General features: G+C 39.4%; 2 protein-coding genes across 8 annotated transcripts; both read left to right on the forward strand.

The window, feature by feature from the left end:
- The first annotated feature begins 123 nt into the window (after positions 1-123).
- LOC108988814 (membrane-bound transcription factor site-2 protease homolog) lies at positions 124-22,258 on the forward strand. Of its 7 annotated transcripts, none has more exons than XR_004801104.1 (12): positions 124-337; positions 456-521; positions 657-723; positions 841-939; positions 1,049-1,152; positions 3,813-3,960; positions 5,174-5,254; positions 5,351-5,812; positions 5,936-6,259; positions 8,554-8,719; positions 8,856-8,940; positions 21,841-22,258. XR_004801104.1 is itself a non-coding variant. In XM_035688139.1 (11 exons), exons 1-10 carry the CDS (start codon positions 207-209, stop codon positions 8,716-8,718), a joined length of 1,647 nt encoding a protein of 548 aa, XP_035544032.1. In that variant the 5' UTR covers positions 124-206; the 3' UTR covers position 8,719; positions 21,841-22,257. The 7 variants fall into 7 exon arrangements, 5 of the variants coding, with proteins under 5 accessions (XP_035544032.1, XP_035544033.1, XP_018817730.2 ...); XR_004801103.1 differs by having other exon boundaries at positions 21,855-22,258; XM_035688139.1 differs by lacking the exon at positions 8,856-8,940 and having other exon boundaries at positions 21,841-22,257.
- Positions 11,983-12,843, forward strand: LOC118347981. The gene has a single exon (XM_035688693.1). It carries the CDS (start codon positions 11,983-11,985, stop codon positions 12,841-12,843), a length of 861 nt encoding a protein of 286 aa, XP_035544586.1.
- Positions 22,259-23,152: the final 894 nt, after the last annotated feature.

A 23,152-nucleotide genomic window follows, 5' to 3' on the forward strand; every position in this document is an offset into this window, starting at 1 on the left:
TTGTTTTGAGATTTGAAAAAGTTGAATTGTTTATTTTATTTTGTATAGAAATTTGTGAAAATTGTAATGATGAGGTGAGATGAGATGAGATGTGATGAGATGTTTTTGAAAAACAAACAAGACTAGGAAACTAGACGATCAGTGCATAACTGTGCGTATGAGGAAAGAAGACGAAGTGGGGAGTAAACTGGACTGAAGTTGTAGTGATGGAAATGGAAGGTAGACGAGTGAGAAGGTTTGGGAGGGCACGCACTCGATCTCAGACTCCCTCCCTCCTGCCTTTTCGTACAACCACTGTCGCCACCACCCCCAACCTCTCCAACACCATTTCCTGTTGGTCAGTATCTCAGACTTCACTCTCTCTCTCTCTCTAATTTATCTCAAATTCCCTCTAATTTATCTCAAATTCCTTCCGTGATACAATCGACAATATGAATGTCTTACCACTCCCACAGGTACTGCGACTATAAAATCTCTATTCTCAATCAACCCCTTTTCCGTTTTGGACGGAGACATGCCAGGTTTTCGCATCTTCCCTGCATATTACTGTTGTTATTAATCCTTCTTTGTCTTCTTATTAGTATTATTAGAGAACTTTGTGAAAACTGTTAAGTACGTATTGACTGACTGACTGTGCCTCGCATTCATTCGTACAGGAATTTGAGAGTATGGTTTACCATTGGGATCGGTTTTGGCCTAACTGCACTGATTGGCGTTACTATGGTATGGCCTCTACCAGACAGGACCTTTTCCTTTGCTTAGGAATTAATCTTTGTCTTCCAATTTTTCTTTGACGAATGAAATCTCGGTTCTCAGCTCACTGATTTTTCTCCCCACCAGATCCTCCTTTGGGAATTAGGCAAAGCCCTGTTTCTGTTCCCACCAAACACAAAGCTCGGAAATCTTTCTACCGCCTTACTGTTTGGATTTTCTCCCTCAGTTAGTATTTTGATTCTTTCCTTTGTCGTTGTTAACTTCTTGTAGTTGCTGTGATGCTGATGCTGAATTATTAATCAAAACGACGCTGTCCTATTTTCTGCATACGTAGGTCTCTGGTTTGAGCATGTCGCTTGCCGATGCTGGCTATATATTTCTTTCTACCTTGATTTCTGTAACTGTGCACGAATTTGGGCATGCTCTTGCCGCTGCATGGTCAGCTTCGTTCCGTTCCTTTTTTTTTTGGAATTTTTCATTATACCGTTTGTTATAAGTATCTGACATACAACATTGAAAACGGTAGGCTTTTTTTTTAGTTAGTCAAAGAAATATGGATGAAGATAATCAGTGTTGAGTTGCACTATATTTTTCCATGTATTGTAAAATGAGATAATTTCAAAATGAAATGGACATTATTTACCTCTGTTATCATTTGAAAATTATTTTACCTTTTCCTTTCCCTCCACCTCTTATAGAAATATAGGGCCGAATGCTAGTAGACAAAGCTAACTTGGTTATAAACTATCACAAAATTTTTTTAAAAAAACACTTTGCCATCAAGTTTTGATGTAATTATCGCTACAAAGAAGTACAGAAATGTGCCTTTGTCCTCTATTAGTCCTCTTTCATAGCTAGAAAGGAACTCTTTGCCATCAAAGCAAGGGATAAACTAATCCATGAGGGGCATGCCCTAAGCATTACACAGTCTCAAGCTATGGATCTTGTGTGTCTTTTATGTCTTTTATTTTTTATTGTTCAAGGCTTTGGGGGTTTGGTGATGTAAGGGTGAGAAGGTCATATTATTTACTGATAAAAAAGGGTGAGAAGTTGGTTTTGATTGATTCTATTTTCTCAATTATAGGAGTTTGGAGTGTTTTCGAATTTTCATAGATTTGGGTATAGAATGAAGTTTAGGGCATTGGATCTGCTTTTTTATCGGTAAAGAAGATTTGTATTAATGAGAAAAGTTGGCAGAGCCCAGGTACACGGGAAAAAGTCTAGATATACAAGAAAGTCACGTATTCATGGCATTAAAATCTATTACAATCGACCAATGGAATAAGCATTAAGAAAAAACATTCTAAGCTTGTCCATTATCAGTACATTGAATCTTGTTTTGGTTTATTATCTTATTAGGTTTTATTTGTGAGGTTTACTAGTTATTAGGTTTTGGGATTGGGGATGGATGTTAGACATCTCTATATATTAATGTAATGGTTTTTATTCAATGAACAAGATGGCTATGAAATTTCCAGCTATGATTGCTCTTGGGATTGTGTGATGCAACCCTTTTCCTGGGTGTGAGAAAACCCAAGTGTGATACCCAGGAAAACTAATCCCCGGTTTGGATTGGAAACTCATCTCTTTTCATCATTATAATTTTTCCAAATTCCTACATAAAATATAATAAACGATTCAATTTTTTCAAATTCCAAAACAATAATAATATTAAAAAATAATACTCTAACAATATTTTCTTCAACTCATCTAAAATCACCTCAACTCATATCTGAATCCAAACGGGGCCTAAGTCTGATGCCTACTGCCTACGTTTGTCTCCAATTTCTTCCTTCTAAATTCATTTTAAATTTCCAGCAATTTTATACCCAATTTCAGGTCTGATTTTGCGTTTATTATTTTCCTCAAATCCAATAGTGAAGAACCCCAACTACTCATTCATCAGATAGCTCCCAAATAACCCAAGAAAGTTCAAATGCTATTCTTGGGTTGTTGTTCGCATCTTAAGAACCAACATCCAAGCCTAAGGTTTTCCTCTTTGTTTCATCTCTAAATTTTATCCTTCCCTTACACCATTTGAAACTCTACTCCCTAGCCCTTTTCATGTCAAAATCCTAGCCCTAACTTGCCCTAAACCCTAATACAAGCTGCTTTCCAGAAACTCTACATCCACTTTGGTATCACAACTTTTTTCATACATCATTTTCAGTGTGAAAGCCTTCTTCCTGCCTTCTTCCTGCATTATTTGGACTCTTAAAATGTAACAGAGTTTTGATTGTCTTAGTATCACATAGTTTGGGTTAGTTATAGCAGAAACTCTATTTGTGGCTTATCAGTTCTTTCCATATGACAATCAACTACGACGCTAAGGGTCGTAGCTCAACTAGAGGGAAGTCTAAAGGGAGGGCATTGTGAAGACGGGAAACAAGGGGTTGGGGTGGGGTTTTTGGGCAGAGTTTTAATTCTACGGGAAACAAGGGGTTGGGGTCGGGCTTGGTGTATTTTGGGTTGTTTTTCACGGGCTTTTTGGGTTATTAGGGGTTTTCTATTATGGGCAAGGTGTTCTCTTGTATACTTCAGTGTACTTGGTTACTCTTTTTGATATATATATATATATATATATAATATTTTTACTCATAAAAAAAAAAAATTCTTTCCATATAAATATATGGTTCAATGCTCACATTAATTCTGAGAGTAAAATCAATTAGTCGTCAATTTAAATTAAAATGTAGTTATTATTCTAGCAAAACCTGCCCAAGTCAGTAGGGTCAGTAAGGTGGGTTATGGTGGTTTATTTCTGTAAATGGTATTAAGTTTTGTCTGCAAAACAACTTGATATGCTTATTTTTCTCACTTCCAAGAAGAATTGTCTGGTTGCAGGCTTGGCAAATAATGTTTTGTGTTGAGAAAGTCTAATCTGAGTCTTTGGTGAATCTTAAGTTGTAGTAGTCATCAATCTCTTTCCATTTTTCTTGTTTGGAAATCTAGTGTAATAAACAGCTTCTTACACACATGATTGAACTTATTATGGAGCAAGATATGGCAGTTGATTTTTTACAAAACTTTATATCTAAATATGTGGAATGCTAGATTCTTATTCTTCATGCCGTTGGCAATGTTTCAATGGAAAGCAGTGAGGGCATGCAGATGGAGTACATTGCCATTTTTATTGCAGGTCTATTTCCTGGTGCTCTGGTGGCTTTTGATTATGAGTTGCTGCAAGCATTGCCACAGTTTACTGCCCTTCGTGTATATTGTGCTGGTGTTTGGCACAATGCAGTGGTAAGATCATATGATATTTTATAGGCTTTATTAAATCGTAGTAACCTGTAATTTTGGTGCATGTCAATTTGAGTTGCTATATTTGTATTATGAACAATCTAGGCCTCATTCTAACAACTAGTATGCAATCAAAGATGCACATAATGTGTAACGTCCCAATGGAAGACCCAAACCACATGGCCTATACTCCAAAAGGACTAGTCAATGATACAATTAGAGCCCCATTGGAACCTTATAAAAAGCAAGAACTTCTCTTTCCCAAGCAATATGAGATCCCATACACCACCTACCCTTATCCATATCATATGGGGTATCACAATCTACCCCCCTTAAATTCCCAACGTCCTCGTCGGGCCTGTCCATTGTAGGTGGCACGGCTCAAGTCCCACATTTCTGGTTGGGATAGGCTCTGATACTATTTGTAACGTCCCAATGGAAGACCCAAACCACATGACCTATACTCCAAAAGGACTAGTCAATGATACAATTAAAGCTCTATTGGAACCTTATAAAGAGCAAGAACTTCTCATTCCCAAGCAATGTGGGATCCCATACACCACCTACCCTTATCCATATCATATGGGGTATCACATAATGAGATTGAAGCAATTTGATAGTGTGACTCTTTACAAGGTTAACCCACTCTGCAGACGACTTATGTGTTGACACTGGAAATTACTGTTGCTCTTGTTTATGTGAACTACAGTGGTGGTGGGAGTGTTGATCAGAATGGGACTTCTGATACTGTCACATCATCTACTATCATTTGTGTTGAGACTTGACAGAAAGTTTGATGGTCCTGAGCAGAAGGTCGGGGGGGGGGGAAGCTATAAACTTTCTTTTTCAATACTATGTTTCTTTGGGCAGCTTCAATTGATTTTAATGAGCTGAGACTTCCTGATTTTCTTGTCTCTTTTTCTATTTCTAGTTAGGTGTTTCTCTTGTATACTTCCCTTGAACTCTTGAACTTGGACGATACCTTTTGCATTTTATAATAAAATCTTTGGTTATCTATTAAAAAAAAAAAAAAAAAAAGGCTTTTTGAGAGAGACAGCATCAAATCTTATGCTAGAAAAATAAATTTAATTAGGCTTATGCACGTAATTGGTTCTAAACTTCTGATTTCATTTCTGGATTTGTATGATTTTCATATTTTAGCTAGTTCATAAGCTACCAAATCAAATGCTGATTACCTTTTAGCTTTTTTCTTTAGTGTTGTGCAGGTTGTGGATTGGTGCTATTCCTCCTGCCCTTGATCTTGTGTCCCTTCTACATCCATAATGAATGTCCCTTGGTACAGCATTTAGTTGTGTCACATTATATATATCAGTAGGTGTGTGGGGCTGACTTTGACACATTTTTACCCTTTTTTAACGATCATATGGAGTAGGTTTTGGATTTATTGTCTACATCGCCTTTGTCTCAGTATTTGTCTCCTGGGGATTTAATCATATCGTTGGATGGTGTTCGCATCCATAATGCACAAGAGTGGATGGAGATGACAGCTTTAATAGATGAAGTGTCACTTCACATTACAAATCACTCCAAATACAATGGAGACTTTGGGAGAGTTACCGGCAGAAAAGGATATTGTGTCCCCAATTTCATGACAGAAGATCCTGAGAAGATTCTGTCAGTCGACAACCAATCTGCCTGTCCTAATGATCTTACTGCATTTGCAAAAATTCCCTGTCTTGATATGAGAATGTCAGATGGTGGTAGCAGTGAAGATGGTCATCCAAAGAGAAGACAGGATACCCACTGCATGAATGCTAAGGACATTGTCAAGCTCAATAAATGTGGTGATGGATGGGCAACAATAACCAATGGAAGCAGCTGCACATGTTCTTTGGTAAAGAAATGTTTGAATAAGCGTTTGTCTTTTCTCCTACTTTCAAGTCTTATATGCTTGGAACAAGGAAGTGCTTCATACACTAGCTAATGCTGCTGAAAATTTTTTGGATGGTGTCCCTAGGATGAGTCGTGCTTAAGTCCACTTTGGATGCCAGGCTTGAGCTGGGTTGAGATCACATACTTGAGATCATCTTCCCCAGAGTGCATGCAACTTGGAAGAAATTCATTTTCAATTTCTCAGATTTCTGATCTTGCGGAAGCCAAATGTCATGGGACTTTTGTTTTTGTTGGTGATGTGATATCCATGGCAAGTTCGGTTCATTTAACTTCTTATCAACCTCGTTGGGCCTTTTGTTTTGGTACTAGTCTTCCAAATGTACTTGAAAGAGTTCTGATGTGCACATTCCATGTATCTCTAACACTAGCTCTTCTCAATAGCTTGCCAGTAAGTACTTGTATCAATCTTATATTGTATTTAGACGCTTCAACACACACACACCCTCACATTTATCTGTCAAAATGTTTTTCAACTGGTTATTTACTAATATAGTTTGGTACAACAGTTATATATTAGGCTTAAAGTCTTGATAACTAATTGGTTGTCAAATTCTGACTTTTTAAAGTCCGTATTTCCTCGACGACTTTGCCATAAACATCAAGCACTAGATTCATTGGGTTGCTCAGTTTGTACTTTCATTAGATAAAACACTCGCACAAAGGTGAAGCTAGGAAAATGAAATTAAGTTTTTACTTTGTCATAAACATCAAGCACTAGATTCATTGGGTTGCTTGGTTTGTACTTTCATTAGATAAAACACTGACACAAAGGTGAAGTAGGTAAATGAAATTTAGTTTTTGAATTGACCATACAAAGGTGATGCAATAGTCATATGGTTTGAGGTCATTAAAACAAAAGCGCAGAGGTATATATGTTGTGCAGTTTTCAGTTAACCAAACATGATATGAGATTTGTACTTGTCTTGGGTTGACCTTGCCGATCTAATTCCTTAAAATCTATAAAACAGAAAAATAATGTCACAGCACCACCACCAACACCACCCAAACTCATCCACACCCACTGTGCACGGATAGAGATGATCTTACATTATCACAACATTGCCTCCTGGCATAACTCTCACCCAAAAAATGTGAAATCTGTACTTTTTATGCATGAGGTGGAATTTGTTGAGGGAAAGGAATTGTTGAGCCTGTAAAGGTGTTGTATAGCCATAACATTATAATAAGCTGGTCTTTCATGAATCTATGCTGCATTGTATCATGGTGATCCCTCCACCTATTTTTACATATTGCATATTGTTTTAACCGGTTGTTGCTTTCTTCTATGTGTTTGGGGCTTCAAGTCAGCTTCTGAGAGTCACATATTTGGTCTATACATGCATAAGGAGAGTTTGTTTCATTTAATAGTTTGACCCGATTCCCATGGGTTAATTTAATATGCTCTTTGGTTGGATATCGATGTTTCTTAGTCATATATCTTAGGGAACCTGACCTCAGTTGGTATTGCACTAAAACAAGCCACATCTCTATGTGGCTTGTTTTAGTGCAAAATAACTGGCAATATCTCCCATTTCCAATACTTGTCATGAAAAATATACAGAAAGTTTTTGATGTCATACTTGCTTATACTAGTTAAAACTCAAGAGTATCCTATTAAGGTTGAAAACATGTTAAGAACGATTTATATCTCATGATCTTTATTTTTATCATTATCTTCATCTTCTCTCTCTCTCTCTCTCTCTTTCTCTCATAATACTGTCAGTGGATATAGCAAGACTCCAAATTACAAAAATGCCTATAGAATTGACACCCATCAATTGATTGAACTCTTTGGGGATTTGGTTTTGCTTTAATTAATTGGATTGTTCAAAATTTTGGTTTTGGATTTTGATGCGGCATTATGGAAAGATCGGTGTTCCTTTCAGTGCCTTGAAAGATGTGTGTTTATTTGGATGATTTTTAAGCCTTATCAATCGTGGGAATTGGTTCATGTCTTTCTCATCGGAGATGGGAGGACTGGAAATCAGTTGCAGTGAGTGTTGATGGCGGCCCGGGGGAGGGGGGTGGGGGCTTGAAATGAGTTTGATTTGGGTCGTTAGAAGAATGGAATGGCGGTTCAAAATTTGGTAATAGTGATGGACACAAAATAAAATGTGGACGGTGAAAATTGCACGTTGTTGATGGGTTTGGGAGAAGTGATTGATGTTGTGATCTGAGTAGTGGATGTGAAAAAGGTAACTAGAGATGGGATTATGATGGTGATCATGGCATAAGGTTTTATGGGATTCAATCCAAATGGTGGGTAAATACATAGTTGCAGTTATTATCTCATTAAGCTGGTATAGATACGATTGGTGACTAGTGGTGCATGTTTTTCACTCTTTTCCCCTGCTTTTGGGGAAGTACTCTTCTGATTTTAAACAAGATCTTGTCATGATGTAAATTATCAATTAGCCTATATCTTTAATACCTTTAAATATTAACTGACAAGGAAGGTTTTCATTTTCCATTCTAGGTCGTGAACTAATATCACCAAAAGGAGTTGTTAAACAATATCCCTCTATAGACTTGTCTGAAGACGTGCAGAAACACATTTTTGATAATACTTTGTTGAGAGCATCACCCAAAATGATCATTTCAAGGAAGACCAAAATGATGTTCTGTATTCTGGCCTATTATGACCCTACTATTTGTTTCTCTCAACTGTAATAATTTTATCAGGTCTACTTTTTGGATGGAGAATCTCTTCTAGAGGTGACCCTAAGCCATTTCACTTTGCTGAGCCCATGGAAGAGGGAAATGGTTCTCCGAGCATGTCTTTTTGGAGGGACACTCATTTCCCTCCTTGTCTTTGTGAGGACCTTTTTCAGTTTTTTCTATGCCTAAGGTAAGCAGTGATATGTTTTTCTTTTTCTAAAAATATGCTTCATCATCTTTGCTGTTGATTTTTGTTTTGCATGCACCTGCTTATATAAATGCCATAATAAATGGTTTAAGGGCTTACGTGGTGAAGTTATATTCAGGTTGTTTACAAATTTATGGAAGACAATGTGCTCCATCTGGATTGTTAGAAGTGTAGAAAATACATAGCCAAGGTCTTCAATAATAGTAATGAAAAGGGTTTGGAATACTAAGGTGCCATTTGGATAATGAGTTGAGATGAAAGTTGAAAGTTAAATAAAATATTGTTAGAATATTATTTTTTAATATTATTATTGTTTTGGGATTTGAAAAAGCTCAATTGTTTATTATATTTTGTGTGGAAATTTGAAAAAATTGTAATGATGAGATAAGATGAGATAAAACACTTTCACTATCCAAATGGGGCCTAAGTGTTTTTTATTTCAAATTCATATGTCATTTCACCTTCTGTACAAATTGTCTTTTGATGTCTGGAAAATGCGAGACCAGCACAGGAAGAAGACCTTCCTCTGCTTTGCATTGAAATATCATATTCTTTTAGACTTTCTAGTTAATGTGAACACTTTGACCACTAGCTTTGAGCACTGTGAGCCCTAAAATAAAACTCTCCATTGGAATTACTCTATTGACAAGAGTTTAATTGAAAAAATTAACGATTAGTCGATATCCTTAAAAGATGAAAACATGACTTTCTAATGCTTTAATTAGGATGAACACAAAACTTTAGAAAGAGAAGTGAGAATGAGAAAGGAAGAAAAATCAATCCACACTTGCATCAACATAAATAAACTGAGCATAATTAAGTTCGGTCTTAGTAGAATTAAGTATCTCCAAAGGTTAAAATTTATTACTCTAAGCAGTCGGCTTATATTTTCAGGCACATTTGTAAAGAAATGCTTGGTTCCACAAACCCCATTGCACTGGCCATTGAAACTTCTCATTGAACCCATATGAGTTTGTCCACAAACATAGTTTTCTTTGCCTTACTTAGTTTCATTATCCACTAAACTTCTGATCTCAAATTAACCAAGATCCAATTTCGGGTCATTTCTTGGTGAGCATGATAATACTATAATCTCTTCAATCCTTCTCCGACTTCGAAGTGTAAATGCGGCTGATTTTATTTTGATTTCTTTCTAGAATTGGGTTTTCATTTGTTTCCCATTTATTTATTTCCATATTAGAGTGTGTCACTCCTCTTTATAAACAATGTAATTATCTCCGTATTAATTAACCAAGGAAAATATAGAGATAATTTTCCTATCTTTCTTATTTGGTTATGTGAAAGCACCTTATACCAGACTTGTATGTAGAGAGAGAAAATTCTCTCCGTACACATTCTTTCTCAGTATTCTTTTTCGAGTGAGGTTAGTTTAGGATGGTGTTCATGATTGGGTGAAGGGTGGTAGTTCCTCGTATTGATTATCTTGTAATCCAGTTGGGTCTTAAGTTCAGACGGGTGAGTTATGGGTCCTTTGAAACTAGTGCTTATTGAATCCAAGGCTTTTGAGATAGTAAGGGAGGGGAGGTTTGTCCATATAATAGAGAAAGGTTGGAAGGTGGTGAAGGAGATTAGTCTGGGGATAGGCACAGCAAGGTGGTTCTTACATGCTTTGGAGGATAGCTTGAAGGCTGGGAGGCAGGGGTATTATTCTGCTCATAGAGATGGTGATAGGGACTATGTTGCTCAGCGTCGTCTTAACTCACGAGGTTGCTTTATGGCGTTGATGGAATATGGGGATCGAAATTTTCTATTCATTCCAGAGGATAGTGGAGGAAGATGGTGGAGGCACTGAAGGTGGTTAGTGCAGGTCCTCCTCTGCCTCCATATCAGCCTCCTTCTCGGACTTACAGGGAGGTGTTGCAGTCCACAGGTAGTGGTTGGGTTAGCCATCACTCTGACACATCAACAGGTTCAAGAGGGGTAGGCCTGCAAAGGGGTGTCGCCGTTCCTGTAGATGATCAGACGAAGATGGTAGAAGGCAGAGCTGTTGTCGGTCTACATGAGGAATGTGTGTTGCGTGCCTTACAGGAAATGAAAAGTCAAGTGGATTTGTTACAAGCAAATATAGTTTGGATGATACGGTGTGCAGAGGGGTCTAAAGGGCTGGGAGTGGGCTTGGGTAAGTCTATGGGCTTCGCACCAAGAGGGCCTCAGGAGCAGCCTAAGACTAATGGGAAATTAAAGGTGGGTCAGATTCAGACTAATGGGCTTCAGGCTGGGAGGGTGGGCCAGGAAGGAGAGGCTGACTTAAAGGGGAAGAAAGTTGTAAATGGGCTGGGCCTGAACAGAAGCCACTTCGGGTTTGGCAGGAGAAAGGCCCGAAATCAAGGATTTCGGGTTTGAGGGAGGGGCCCGAATCTTCCACTTCAGGCCCGAGTCTTGAGTTGGCTCCGGCACAGACAGGGTCGATGGCCAGCGGCGCCTCAGGTGGTGGTCCGGTGGTGGCCTCAGAGCCGCCGGAAGTGGTGGTGGGAGACAATACAGATGGCGAGGAACCTGCTTATGCTGTTGTTGGTGCTGGTGTTGCTCGGGGAGGGTCACCTCTTCATGGGGTGTCTCAATCTCCTTCGGCAGGCCCTGGGTCACCATCTTTCTTGGCTCAGACACAGTTAAAGCAGTGGGGGGAAGAAAATATGGCTTTCGGTTCTAAAGGAGCCAGTGAAGAGTTGGCTCACGGAGATGAAGGGGAAGGTATGTTGACATTATTTGACCCTTGCAAATATTCTTCTGAGGGGGAGGAGGTTGTAGGAGAGGATCCTACTCTGTTAAATATGGTTCCTCCTAGTATTTCCTCGGATTGGGTCCTGAAAAAAGTAGAGGAACTTCAGAGCTATTTGGACCCTTTGGGATCTCATGTGTGGGCTATGAAGAGCAGTTTAAGGCTTTGATTATAGCCATAGAGGCAGGTCAGCATGGTGCAAGGTCAAGAAAAGATAGGGAGTTAAAGTGGCTGATGTGGTCCATTAATTATGATGGAAAGGAGGGGAGTGTGAGTCGTGGAAGAAACAAGGGGAGGGGTGGTATAGGTGATAAATGAAGCCCAAAATATTGAGTTGGAATGTGAGGGGGCTGAATGAGATTAATAAACGCCTTAGAATAAGAGCTTTATTAAGGCAATGGAAGGTAGACATCATTTGTTTGCAGGAAACGAAGTTGAAACTTGTCAATCATAGCATTATTAGGAGCATATGGAGCTGCCCATATGTAGGTTGGACTTACCCTCGATGGGGGCCTCGGGAGGTATTTTGGTTATGTGGGATAAGAGGGTGGTGGAGAGCTCTGATGAGTTTGTGGGGGAGTTTTCGGTGGGGTGTTTGTTTAGAAATATAGACGATGGTTTCCTTTGGGCCTTTGCTGGGGTTTACGGTCCTAATTTAGATAGTGAAAGGCGGATGCTTTGGGATGAGTTGGCTGGTCTTTGTTCTTGGTGGGAGGTTCCATGGTGTATTGGAGGAGATTTTAATGTGACAAGATTTGCCAGTGAAAGATCAGGGGAGGGACGTCAAAATCAAGCTATGGTGGATTTTTCAGATTTCATTTTTGAGTCAGGCCTTATGGATATACCACTAATGGGAGGGGAGTATACTTGGTCTAACCATTTTTCTTGGTCAAGACTGGACAGGTTTCTCATTTCCCCTTCATGGGAACTTCAATACCCAGTTGTAAGCCAGAAAAGACTTCCAAGAATTTGTTCCGATCATTTTCTTGTAATGCTTGATGGTGGTGGAATCATAGGGGGTAGAAGGCCATTCAAGTTTGAGAATATGTGGTTAAAAAAGGAGGGGTTTGTGGATTTGGTTAGACAATGGTGGAGCTCCTATTTATTTGAGGGCAATCCGAGCAATGTGTTGGCCAGGAAATTGAAAGCTTTGAAAATGCATTTGAAGATATGGAATGAACAGGTGTTTGGTGATGTAACCTTACAGATGAAAAGCTTGACACAAGAGCTACAAAGTTTGGAGGGTGTAGGAGTCGAAAACAACCGTAAAGAGCAAGTAGTTTCTGAACTTGAAAGATTGACTTTATTGGAGGAGATTTCTTGGAGGCAGAAGTCAAGGGCTCTATGGCTCCGAGAAGGGGATTAAAGTACTAAATTTTTTCACCGCATGGCTAATGCACATAGAAGGTTTAATTCTATAGAGTCTTTGAATATTGAGGGAGTGGCATCCTCGGATCAGGTCGTGTTGAAGGATTTTGTGGCTGGCCATTTTGAAAATTTGTTGTCAGAACCTCATACATGGAGGCCTACAGTAGATGGCCTAGTTTTTGAGGGCATTGATCAAAATAGCACGACGTGGCTGGAAAGACCTTTTGAAGAGGAAGAGGTAATGCTAGTAATTAGAAAAATGAACAAAGATAAAGCCCCAGGCCCGGATAGTTTCACTTTGGCTTTTTTTCAGACTTGCTGGGAGGTGGTAAGAGAGGATGTTATGCTGGTTTTTCAGGAATTCTTTACTTATGGCAAATTTGAAAAAAGCTTAAATGCGATTTTTATTGCTCTAGTCCCAAAAAAGGTCGGTGCAAGGGAGATACAAGACTTTAGACCGATTAGTCTCGTGGGCAGCGTGTATAAGATATTGTCAAAAGTTCTTGCTAATAGAATGAGCACAGTCATGGAAAAGATTATCTCTAAATCTCAAAATGCCTTTGTGAGGGGGAGACAAATTTTAGACTCGGTTCTTATTGCCAATGAATGTTTGGATAGCAGAATTAGGTCGGGAGTTCCAGGTCTTCTATGCAAACTAGAGATGGAGAAGGCATATGATCACGTTAATTGGGATTTCTTGATATACATGTTGAGTAGATGTGGTTTTGGGAAAAAATGGAGGATGTGGATAAGGCATTGTGTGTCTACGGTTCGTTTCTCGGTCTTGGTAAATGGTGATCCTGTGGGCTTCTTTAACAGTTCGCGGGGACTACGACAAGGTGATCCATTATCACCCCTCTTATTTGTTCTAGTAATGGAGGCACTAAGTAGGATGGTGTCGGCAACAGTAGGGGGAGGATTTTTTTCAGGATTTTCAGTGGGTGCTTCATATGGCCCTACCATTATTTCTCATATTTTGTTTGCAGATGATACCTTGCTGTTTTGTGAGGCCAATGTAGGACATATTCAATCTTTGAAGGCCATCCTACTCTGTTTTGAAGCTGTATTTGGGCTGAAAATTAATCTTGCCAAGACAGAGATGGTAGCAGTGGGAGACGTAAGCAATATTAGGGGGTTGGCTAGCATATTGGGTTGTGCAGTTTCTTCATTGCCGTTGAAGTACCTTGGGCTTCCATTGGGGGCTGCTTTCAAAGCCAAGTCTATTTGGGAGGGGGTGCTGGAAAAATTTGAGCGTAGGTTGGCCGAATGAAAAAAGTTGTATTTATCAAAAGGGGGGCGGATTACACTTATTAAGAGTACTTTATCCAACCTTCCTACGTACTACTTATCTTTATTTCCTCTTCCCGCTAGCATTGCAACAAGAATAGAGAAGCTTCAACGTGATTTTTTATGGAGTGGCATAGGAGATGAGTTTAAGTTTCACTTAGTGGGATGGGACAAGGTTTGCTCTCCTATGAGGGATGGTGGGCTGGGGGTTCGAAATGTGAGGGCTTTTAACAAGGCATTATTAGGTAAATGGTTGCGGTGTTATAATTATGAGGGGGAAGCTTTATGGAAAGAGGTGATTGACACGAAGTATGGGAGTGAACGGGGGGGTTGGTGTTCTAAAGAGGTCCGGGGGACATATGGAGTGGGACTATGGAAGTACATACGTAAGGTTTGGTGCTCTTTTGCTAGTAATACTCGATTGTGCTTGGGGGATGGTAGTAGGATCAACTTTTGGAGGGATGTGTGGGTGGGTGACACAGCTTTGAAGGATGCTTATCCAACAATTTTTAGCATTGCAAGGGATAAGGAAGCCATGGTGGCCGATCTGCAGATACTTCATCAAAGTTCCCAAGAGTGGAACATTATTTTTACTTGGGAGGCTCATGATTGGGAAGTGAATATTCTGGTGGAATTTTTCAATTTGCTGTATAATACTGCTATTGCAGCCACAAATGAAGATGCCATGGTATGGAGATTTGCTAGGAGAGGAAAATTCACGGTAAGTTCTTTCTATGACTCTATTACCATGCAACAAAGGCATAATTTCCCTTGGAAGAACATATGGAGGAGCAAAGCACCAACCAAGGCAGCATTCTTTGTATGGACAGCAGCTTTAGGGAAGATTTTGACCATTGATAAGCTTAGAAGACGTGGTTTCATCATCACAGATTGGTGCTGTTTGTGTAGAAATAGTAGTGAAACGGTGGACCATCTACTTTTACATTGTGAGTTTGCTAGAGGTATTTGGAATTATTTTTTCAGCAAACTGGGAGTCGCATGGGTAATGCCAGACAGGGTGGTTGATCTTCTAGCATGTTGGAGAGGGATCACTGGGACATCATAGATTGCAGCCGTATGGAAGATGGTCCCTGTTTGTATTTTCTGGTGTATTTGGAGTGAACGAAATGAGCGACTTTTTGAGGATCATGAACGTTCCTTGGAAGAGTTTCGTAGTTTTTCTGGAAGACTTTGTTTCTGTGGACCATTGCTATAGATTTCAATGGTTCCAGCTTCCATGATTTCCTTTTAACTGTTTCTAGTTCCTAAATAGGTGTATGTCTTTGTATACCCCTAGTGTACTTGGGCTATGCCTATCTTTCTATCAATGAATTACTTATTACCTATCAAAAAAAATTTTTCCTATCTTTTTTCTTTCTCTTATCTCCTTCCCGTCCAATATTTCAACTCAAAGCTGGATTGAGTGGTTCACTGGACTTGGTTGTTGGCTAGATAGGGCCATGAAAGTGAGAGGAACTTTTAAAGTGCCCGAACCAAGTTTGAAGCTTATAGTACTTCTTTCCATGTCTATGGAGTATGAAAGGCCCTAATAGGTTAGTCAAGTTTTGCAGGACATCTATAAGTAGAAAAAGGTTTTCTCTCCATACAACCAACGTTTCTTTACAACCAAAAACTCCGATGAGGCTTGGTGGGATTAAGTGGTGAGATCACGACTGAGCAGTGAGTTGTAGGGGTTGCAGAGTAGGATGGGGTTCAGAAGAAATCTAGTTATAGGATCGAAAGCATTTGTTTTGAGGAAGGAAGCTCCTTGCTCATAACAGAAAGTAGTTGGAAGATAGTGAAGGAAGTGAGACTTGGGATGGTAACAGTGCAATGGTTTGCAAAAGCATTGGAGGAGTGTTTGAAGGGGGGAGGGGGATGAAAGATTTTTACACCACATCAGGGAAGGGTGCCAGAAGTTTCATTGCACATAGGTGCTCAAATGCCAATGGCCGTTTCATGGCGTTAGTAGAGTACGGTGGGGGTGGAAGGCAAAATTTTATTTTTATACCGGAAGATGTGGAGGGGCAGGGTTGGAGGAGGATGGTGGATGCATTGAGGGAGTGGATCGCATTTCGTAACATGGGTGGAGTATCATAGAGACCGTCGAGGGTGGGGACCCAAACACAAAGTTGGTCGTACAAGGAGGCCCTGGTGCAGATGACAACACTGGTGCAATCCCGAGAACAATATACGCGTGGTGAGGTTGGCGGTGGTAGAACTCAACAGCAAACCACTATGAGACGCAACAAGGTTAGGTGACTGATGTGGCCTAACAAACCACTGGTACAGTTCGTGCGCATTGGAAGGGTGGCGGTGGCAGGCCTATTGTCGCTTTGGAAGGCAATGGCATTCACAGTACTCTGAACGACATGCAATCCCAATTGACAGATCTGCAGGAGAAAGTGGCTGCTCCAATACGCTACGTTGAGGAGGATAAGGCTGTGGGCCTGAGCTAAGAAGTTAGAAATGATATTGAGCCTAATAAGCATATGGTTGTGGGTAGTCAAGCTGAGCTTCAACTCGTGGGAATTAATAAGGACCCAAAGGATTTGGCACGATCTGTTGGGCCTTGGGCAGTAGGGTTGTCAAAAGAGAATGTAAGGGTAGGTGGCCTAAAGGTGCCAGGGGGGCCATGATCTGGGCTTCAACCCCTGGGGGAAGATAGAGGGAAGGCCACGGTGGGTATTCAACCCTTGTGGAGAGTTAGAGGTGGGGAGTGTGGCTGGGCCTTCCACCGGCTGGAGTCACCTGACCTCGTTGGAAAAGGTCCCGATAGACAAGACCATGGTCGCGAAATCGTCGACGATGGCCCAGACGATGAACTTGATAGAGAGAGAGTTGATGGCGGTAGAATTGGAAAGGGATCTTGTCGATGCTGCATCATCTGACGTCGGATTCCAGGCCCAATCAAGACAGACAACAAGGGAGAGTCCTCACTTGTGACCCAGGTGGTTTCCCCGCTGGAGAAGGTTGTGTAGCATCTAGAAGTGGCCCATGTGTTGTTTACTGAAGCTGAGAATACAGATGAAGTCACAGAGGGGCTTTCTCAGATTAGTGCCTATAATTGACCCCTTTGAGTGTGATGGTAGGTTCAACTGTGTTGAGGAAGAGATGGGGGTGTCGTTGAAGTCACAATGGACACCTAGGGACGAGATAGACATGGCTGGGGAGCCCGTACCCTTGAATGGCTTTTTGCTAGGTTAGAATAGCGTCTCTGGTTTTACACAAGGTGAAGGAAATACAACTTTGTATGGGAATTGAGTGCGAGAGTTTTGAAGAACAATTCATGGCTTTGTTTACAGCCATTGAAGTTGGTCATACTCAGCAGAAGAAATCAGGTTCTAAAAACAGAGGGAGCTCAAGAGATTAACTTGGTCTCTAAACTATAAGGGTAGCTCAAGCAAAGAAAGATCCAAAGGGAAGGGAATAGCATCGTCTTTATGAAGCCCAAAGTTATTTCTTGGAATGTCTAAGGGCTCAACGAGGCTAATAAGCGTCTTTAGGTGAAAAATTTGTTTCGTGAATGGAAGGTGGACATTGTGTGTTTACAAGGAACTAAGTTGAAACATAATACAAGAAGGATAATGATAGGCTTACTACCCTCCTATCACCCTTTTACTATTCTATAGTGTATTTGAAAATTTTATTTTACTATTATTTTATTTTAAGTATTTTTAACATCCTTAATCATTAAGAAAAAATTAAAAAAATATACGACTTTACTAATAGTCACTTCCTTAACCATTAAGTAAAAAAAAATTTAAAATAAAAAAATAAAAGTAGTAAATGGGTGGTAGGAAATAGTAAATCTATCATTATCCTTACAAGAAAAATCGTTCGAAGTTTATGGAGCTATACATATGTGGATTGGGCTTATTTAGCATTTGATGGGGAGTTAGGAGGTATATTAGTTATGTGGGATAGAAGGTTGGTAGAGAAAATGGAGGAATTCATTGGCCAGTACACAGTGGCATGTTACTTTAAGAATGTGGAAGACAGTTTTTTGTGGGCGTTCGCTTATTTATGGGTCAAACTCAGATAGCAATAGAAGACTTCTATGAGACGAAATAGCGGGAGTTCATAGTTGGTGGGAAACACCATGGTGCATAGGTAGTGATTTTAATGTTATAAGGTTCCCAAGCGAACGGTTAGGATACAGTAGGATGCGACTTGCAACGATGGAATCCTCGTAGTGTATTTTTGACTTGGGATTGGTGGATTTTCCTCTCATTGGCGGAGTATATATGTGATCCAATCATCATACGTTGTCTAGATTGGACAAAGTTTTAGTCTAGTCGGAGTGGGAAAGTCATTTTCTGGATCTATGTCAAAAAAGGCTGCCTCGCATTTGTTTGGATCACTTTCCTATCTTGCTGGATTATGGTTGTTATTCAAGAAGGGCATTGGTATTTTAAATTTGAAAATACGTGGCTGAAAACTGAAGGCTTTGTGGACAGGGTTAGGCAATGGTGGTACTCATATTAGATTCATGGTACTCCTAGTTTCATTTTGGCCAATAAGCTGAAAGCTTTGAAACAAAATTTAAAACTTTGGAATACTCAATCCTTTGGTGATATAGGTGATTGGAAGAAGTCTATGTTGGAGGAGATACAAGAATTAGAAAGGATACAGGAGGGCCGAGTCCTTTCCTTGGAAGAGTTATCTCAGAAGGTAGAATAAGTGTTAGAACTAGAGAGGGTTATCTTATTGGAGGAGATCTCTTGGTAGCAAAAATTCAGAGCATTGTGGTTGAAAAAGGAGATCGAAGTACGAAGTTCTTCCATAGAGTGACCAACTCTCATAGGAGAACTAATACGTGGCTTGTACAGAGACTCTTGTGATTCAAGAGCATGTTGCTGATTTTTTCGAACACTTACTGAATAGGTGGGATGGTGGCTAAAGCTCGATGGACTTGCCTTTGAGTCCATAGAGTCATAGAGTGTTTCGTGGTTAGAGAGACCCTTTGAGGAGTTGGAGGTTCATGGCGTGGTGAGGGAAATGGTTAAAGATAAAGCACAATCTTGATGGTTTCTCTATGGCATTTTTCCCAACATGTTGGGATGTGGTGAAGGAGGATTTAATGAAGGTGTTTCAGGAATTTCTTTCAGTTGGAAAATTTGAAAAAAGCCTAAATGCCACTTTTATTACACTTATCCCTAAGAAGCTTGGGGCAACGGAAGTGAAAGATTATCAACCCATTAACCTTGTAAATGGGGTGTATAAGATCATATCCAAAGTGCTTGCAAACCGCCTAGGGGAGGTGTTGGGAAAGATCATTTCGAAATCCCAAAATGCTTTTGTAAGGGGTAGGCAAACTCTGGACTCAGTTCTCATAAAAATGAATTTCTAGATAATAGATTAAAATTTGGCAATTAGGGGATCTTATGTAAGTTAGATATGGAGAAAGCCTATGATTATGTGAATTGGGATTTCCTTATTTACTTGCTTTGGAGGTGTGGATTTGGGGAGAGATGATGTTCATGGATCAGATGATGCATTTTAACGGTGAAGTTCTCAGTGTTAGTAAATGGCAGACCTAATAGCTTGTGAGGCCTAAGACAAGGGGATCCTTTGTTCCCACTTTTATTTGTCATAGTTATGGAGGCGCTTAGTATAATGATCTCGGCCTTGGTTAACAGTGGTTTTGTGGCTAATTTCTCTGTTGGTGACCCCAATGGGGGTACTCTTAACATTTCTCACTTATTGTTTGCAGTTGATACATTGATTTTTTGTGAGGCAGAACAAAACCAGATGTGAGCATTGAGGGCTCTCTTACTTTGTTTTGAAGCGACATCTGGTCTAAAAGTGAACTTCGACAAATCAGAGTTGGTGCCAGTTGGTAATGTTCACAACATCTGGCAGTTGGCTAACATTCTTCGAAGTAAGGTTTCCTCTCTTCCCATGAATTACCTTGGTCTTTCGTTGGGGGTAGCATCATGGGCTAAATCGATTTGGGATACAATGATTACGAAGATTGAATGTAGATTGGCTGGTTAGAAGAAATTGTACTTGTCGAAAGGTGATAGGATCACCTTAATCAAAAGCACTTTGTCCAATTTACCAACGTATTTCTTATCTCTATTCCCAATGCCAGAAGTGTATGGGGGATGAATTCAAATTCTACTTGGTGAAGTGGGATAAGGTATGCTCTCCAATTTCTTCTGGTAGGTTGGGAATTAAAAATCTGAGGATCTTTAATAGGACTTTACTTGGAAAATAGTTGTGGAGATACACTATGGAACCGGAAACTTTATGGAAGTCGGTGGTTGAAATATGGAGGTGTGTTTTTTTTTTAGGGGGAGTGCTAAAGAAGTGAGTGGGGCTTATGGAGTGAGAGTTTGGAAGCATATTAGACGAGGGTGGGGGGTTTTCACTCATCACACTAGACTTATGTTGGGAGATGGTTTTAGAATTAAATTTTGGAGTGACCTATGGTGTGGTGATAACGTCCTTAAGGATTCATTCCCCTCAATTTTCAGGATTGCTTGCGAAAAAGAAGCCTCAGTGGCTGATGTTATGGTGATATCTTGGGATCAAGTCCAATGGAACGTGAACTTTTAGTAGGGCTGTTCAAGATTGGGAAATTGGTAGCTTTGAAGATTTTTTTCATCTTCTATACTCCATGAGCCTAAAACATTCAAGGTGCTGATAGGTTGTGGTGGATATCCGCAGGTGAAGGTACATTCTCGGTTCGCTCTTTCTATAAGTCTCTCACACAATTGCAAGACTATCAATTCCAATGTTAGAGGATTTAGCGAAATAGGGCGCCTCCTGAAGTGGCATTTGTTGTTTGGTCAGTCTCTTTGGATAAGATTTTGACGATGGATAACTTATGGAAATGGGGGTTTATCATAGTAGACTGGTGTTGTATGTGCAAGAAAAATGGTGAGACTGTGGATCATCTTCTACTGCATTGTGAGGTTGCTAGAGCTCTATGGGATGATGTGTTCTGCAGGTTAGAGCTAGCTTGAGTCATGCTCGCCACAGTGGTTGAGTTCTTGGCCAGTTGGACAAATCTAGGAGGTGCTCCACAAATCACAGCTGTGTGGAAAATGATGCCTATTTGTAGTGCTTATGGCAAGAGCGAAATGACCGGACGTTTGAAGACAATGAACGCTCTCTAGAGGAACTTAGATCACTTCTTGTTAGAACATTATTTTTATGGGCCATAGCTGTAAATTTTAATGGCCTTGGCCTTCATGACTTTCTTATTTCCTTTTCTTCTTCATAGAAAGGCGTTAACTCGTGTATACCATTGTGTACTTGGTTAAGTCTATTTTTATTAATTTAATCGTTTACTTTTAAAAAAACTTATAAAAAATAAAGTTTTGTAGGATTGTAGCTGTGGTGATAGGATATACTGGCATTGGGGTAGAAGAGCTTTCTGTGGCTGCAACAGTTGTAGCCTGCATACATATTTTAGATGACATTCAATAAATGATATTCCTTCACCGATGTATTCCAGAATCATATTTTTCAATATGAAAATGACTTCTCAAATTGTTGCTCATTCTCAGCTACTCACGTTGTCATGCTTTGTTTTCTGTTTCTGTTTCGGATATGAAGATGATCTTCTGAGCTTTAATAATACGTCCCTGGAATATAATAGCCTTGGTTTTGTTGTTTTCATTTCCATTTAGTGTCCTTGTGATGTGCACAATGTTAATCAGTCATCAGAGACTTCCTCATTCTCATTTCAAATTAGACTTTGTTTTGTAGGTATCGTTTTGTTTATATTCCAGCTTTCCGTGGGAGTCACTTTGATTGGGCCACTGGCATAATAGTCTGACGCTCTGGACTTGCTTATATTGAGGAGCCAATGCCAGCAAATTTGAACCTTTTTATCTTCAAGAGCACAAGTTATGGTTATTTATTTACTTATTTATAGTGGGGCGGTGGTGGTTCTGACCCCTCCTGCATCTCTACATGAAAAGGGTCGATTTTGTTTTTTTTTTTAATTGCAGTAATATATTTGAAATAAACTAAACATAACTGGTCCTCTCGTGGCAGGCCCAAGTTTGCCAATAGATCTTTCTTACGTGTCATATAAAATATGTTATTCCCTCTATTGACATAAGAAATATGCATGCATTTCATCGAGATAGGTCAATATAATCGAAGATTATTTGTTTCAATATGAAAGCATAAGATCTTTGAATACATAAGACCTTTTTCCATAACCCTTCTTCATGCTTTTTAGGTTTAAAGTTCAATATTTTTTCCCTATAGGCTTGGTTTAGTAAAGCTCTAATTACTAGGGGATCCATTTGTAAATAGAAATTGATACAAATCGCTTTCCTATAATGTCTATTGACAATTTATGAGAACCCAGTAAGCTTGTGGGGGGTAACGTATTTATTTATAGATAATGAGAAATGAATATGTGAGACCAAATAAAAGGAGGAAAATATGGAAATTAGCGGTGTCGGCATAGAAGTTCTAATGTCATCTTCAGGTCCCAACATTTGATCAGATATGTTGTTGGAAGTTATCTTTGGGCTGGACATTATCTATACGTTTCTATTATTATGCACCTACCTTTCCCTTCTTTAAATGCTTTTACCTTCTAATACATCTAACTTATTCTTCTTCTAATTTATATGCACACCTGAAAGAAGTCTTTGAGTTGGGTTATGGCGTATATATTAACTACTCGGAAGTAGTTAATATAATTACTTGCATGTTTCGGGGAATAGAATTTTCCTCATTTCACTTGAAATTGATAGTATCTGTTTACTATTATAACAAAATTCTATATAGAGTTAATTTTACATATTCTTTGCGTACTCTACTAATGTGATTGGCTTTGTCACTTTTTTTTTTAATATAAAATAATTGTTTTAGTCAATCACATTAGTGGAGTGCGGAAGGAAGGAGTATGCAAAAATAACTCAAAAAGTATTATGACAGATTCATACAAATATTTGAATTTATGTCTAACAAATTGGAAAGATAAAATTGTCAAATCTCATGTAAGTTTCATTATATGTCTCTCTCTTTCCTTTTATTCAGGATGA

Source organism: Juglans regia, chromosome 3 (genome assembly GCF_001411555.2).
Source record: "Juglans regia cultivar Chandler chromosome 3, Walnut 2.0, whole genome shotgun sequence".
Lineage (NCBI taxonomy): Eukaryota > Viridiplantae > Streptophyta > Magnoliopsida > Fagales > Juglandaceae > Juglans > Juglans regia.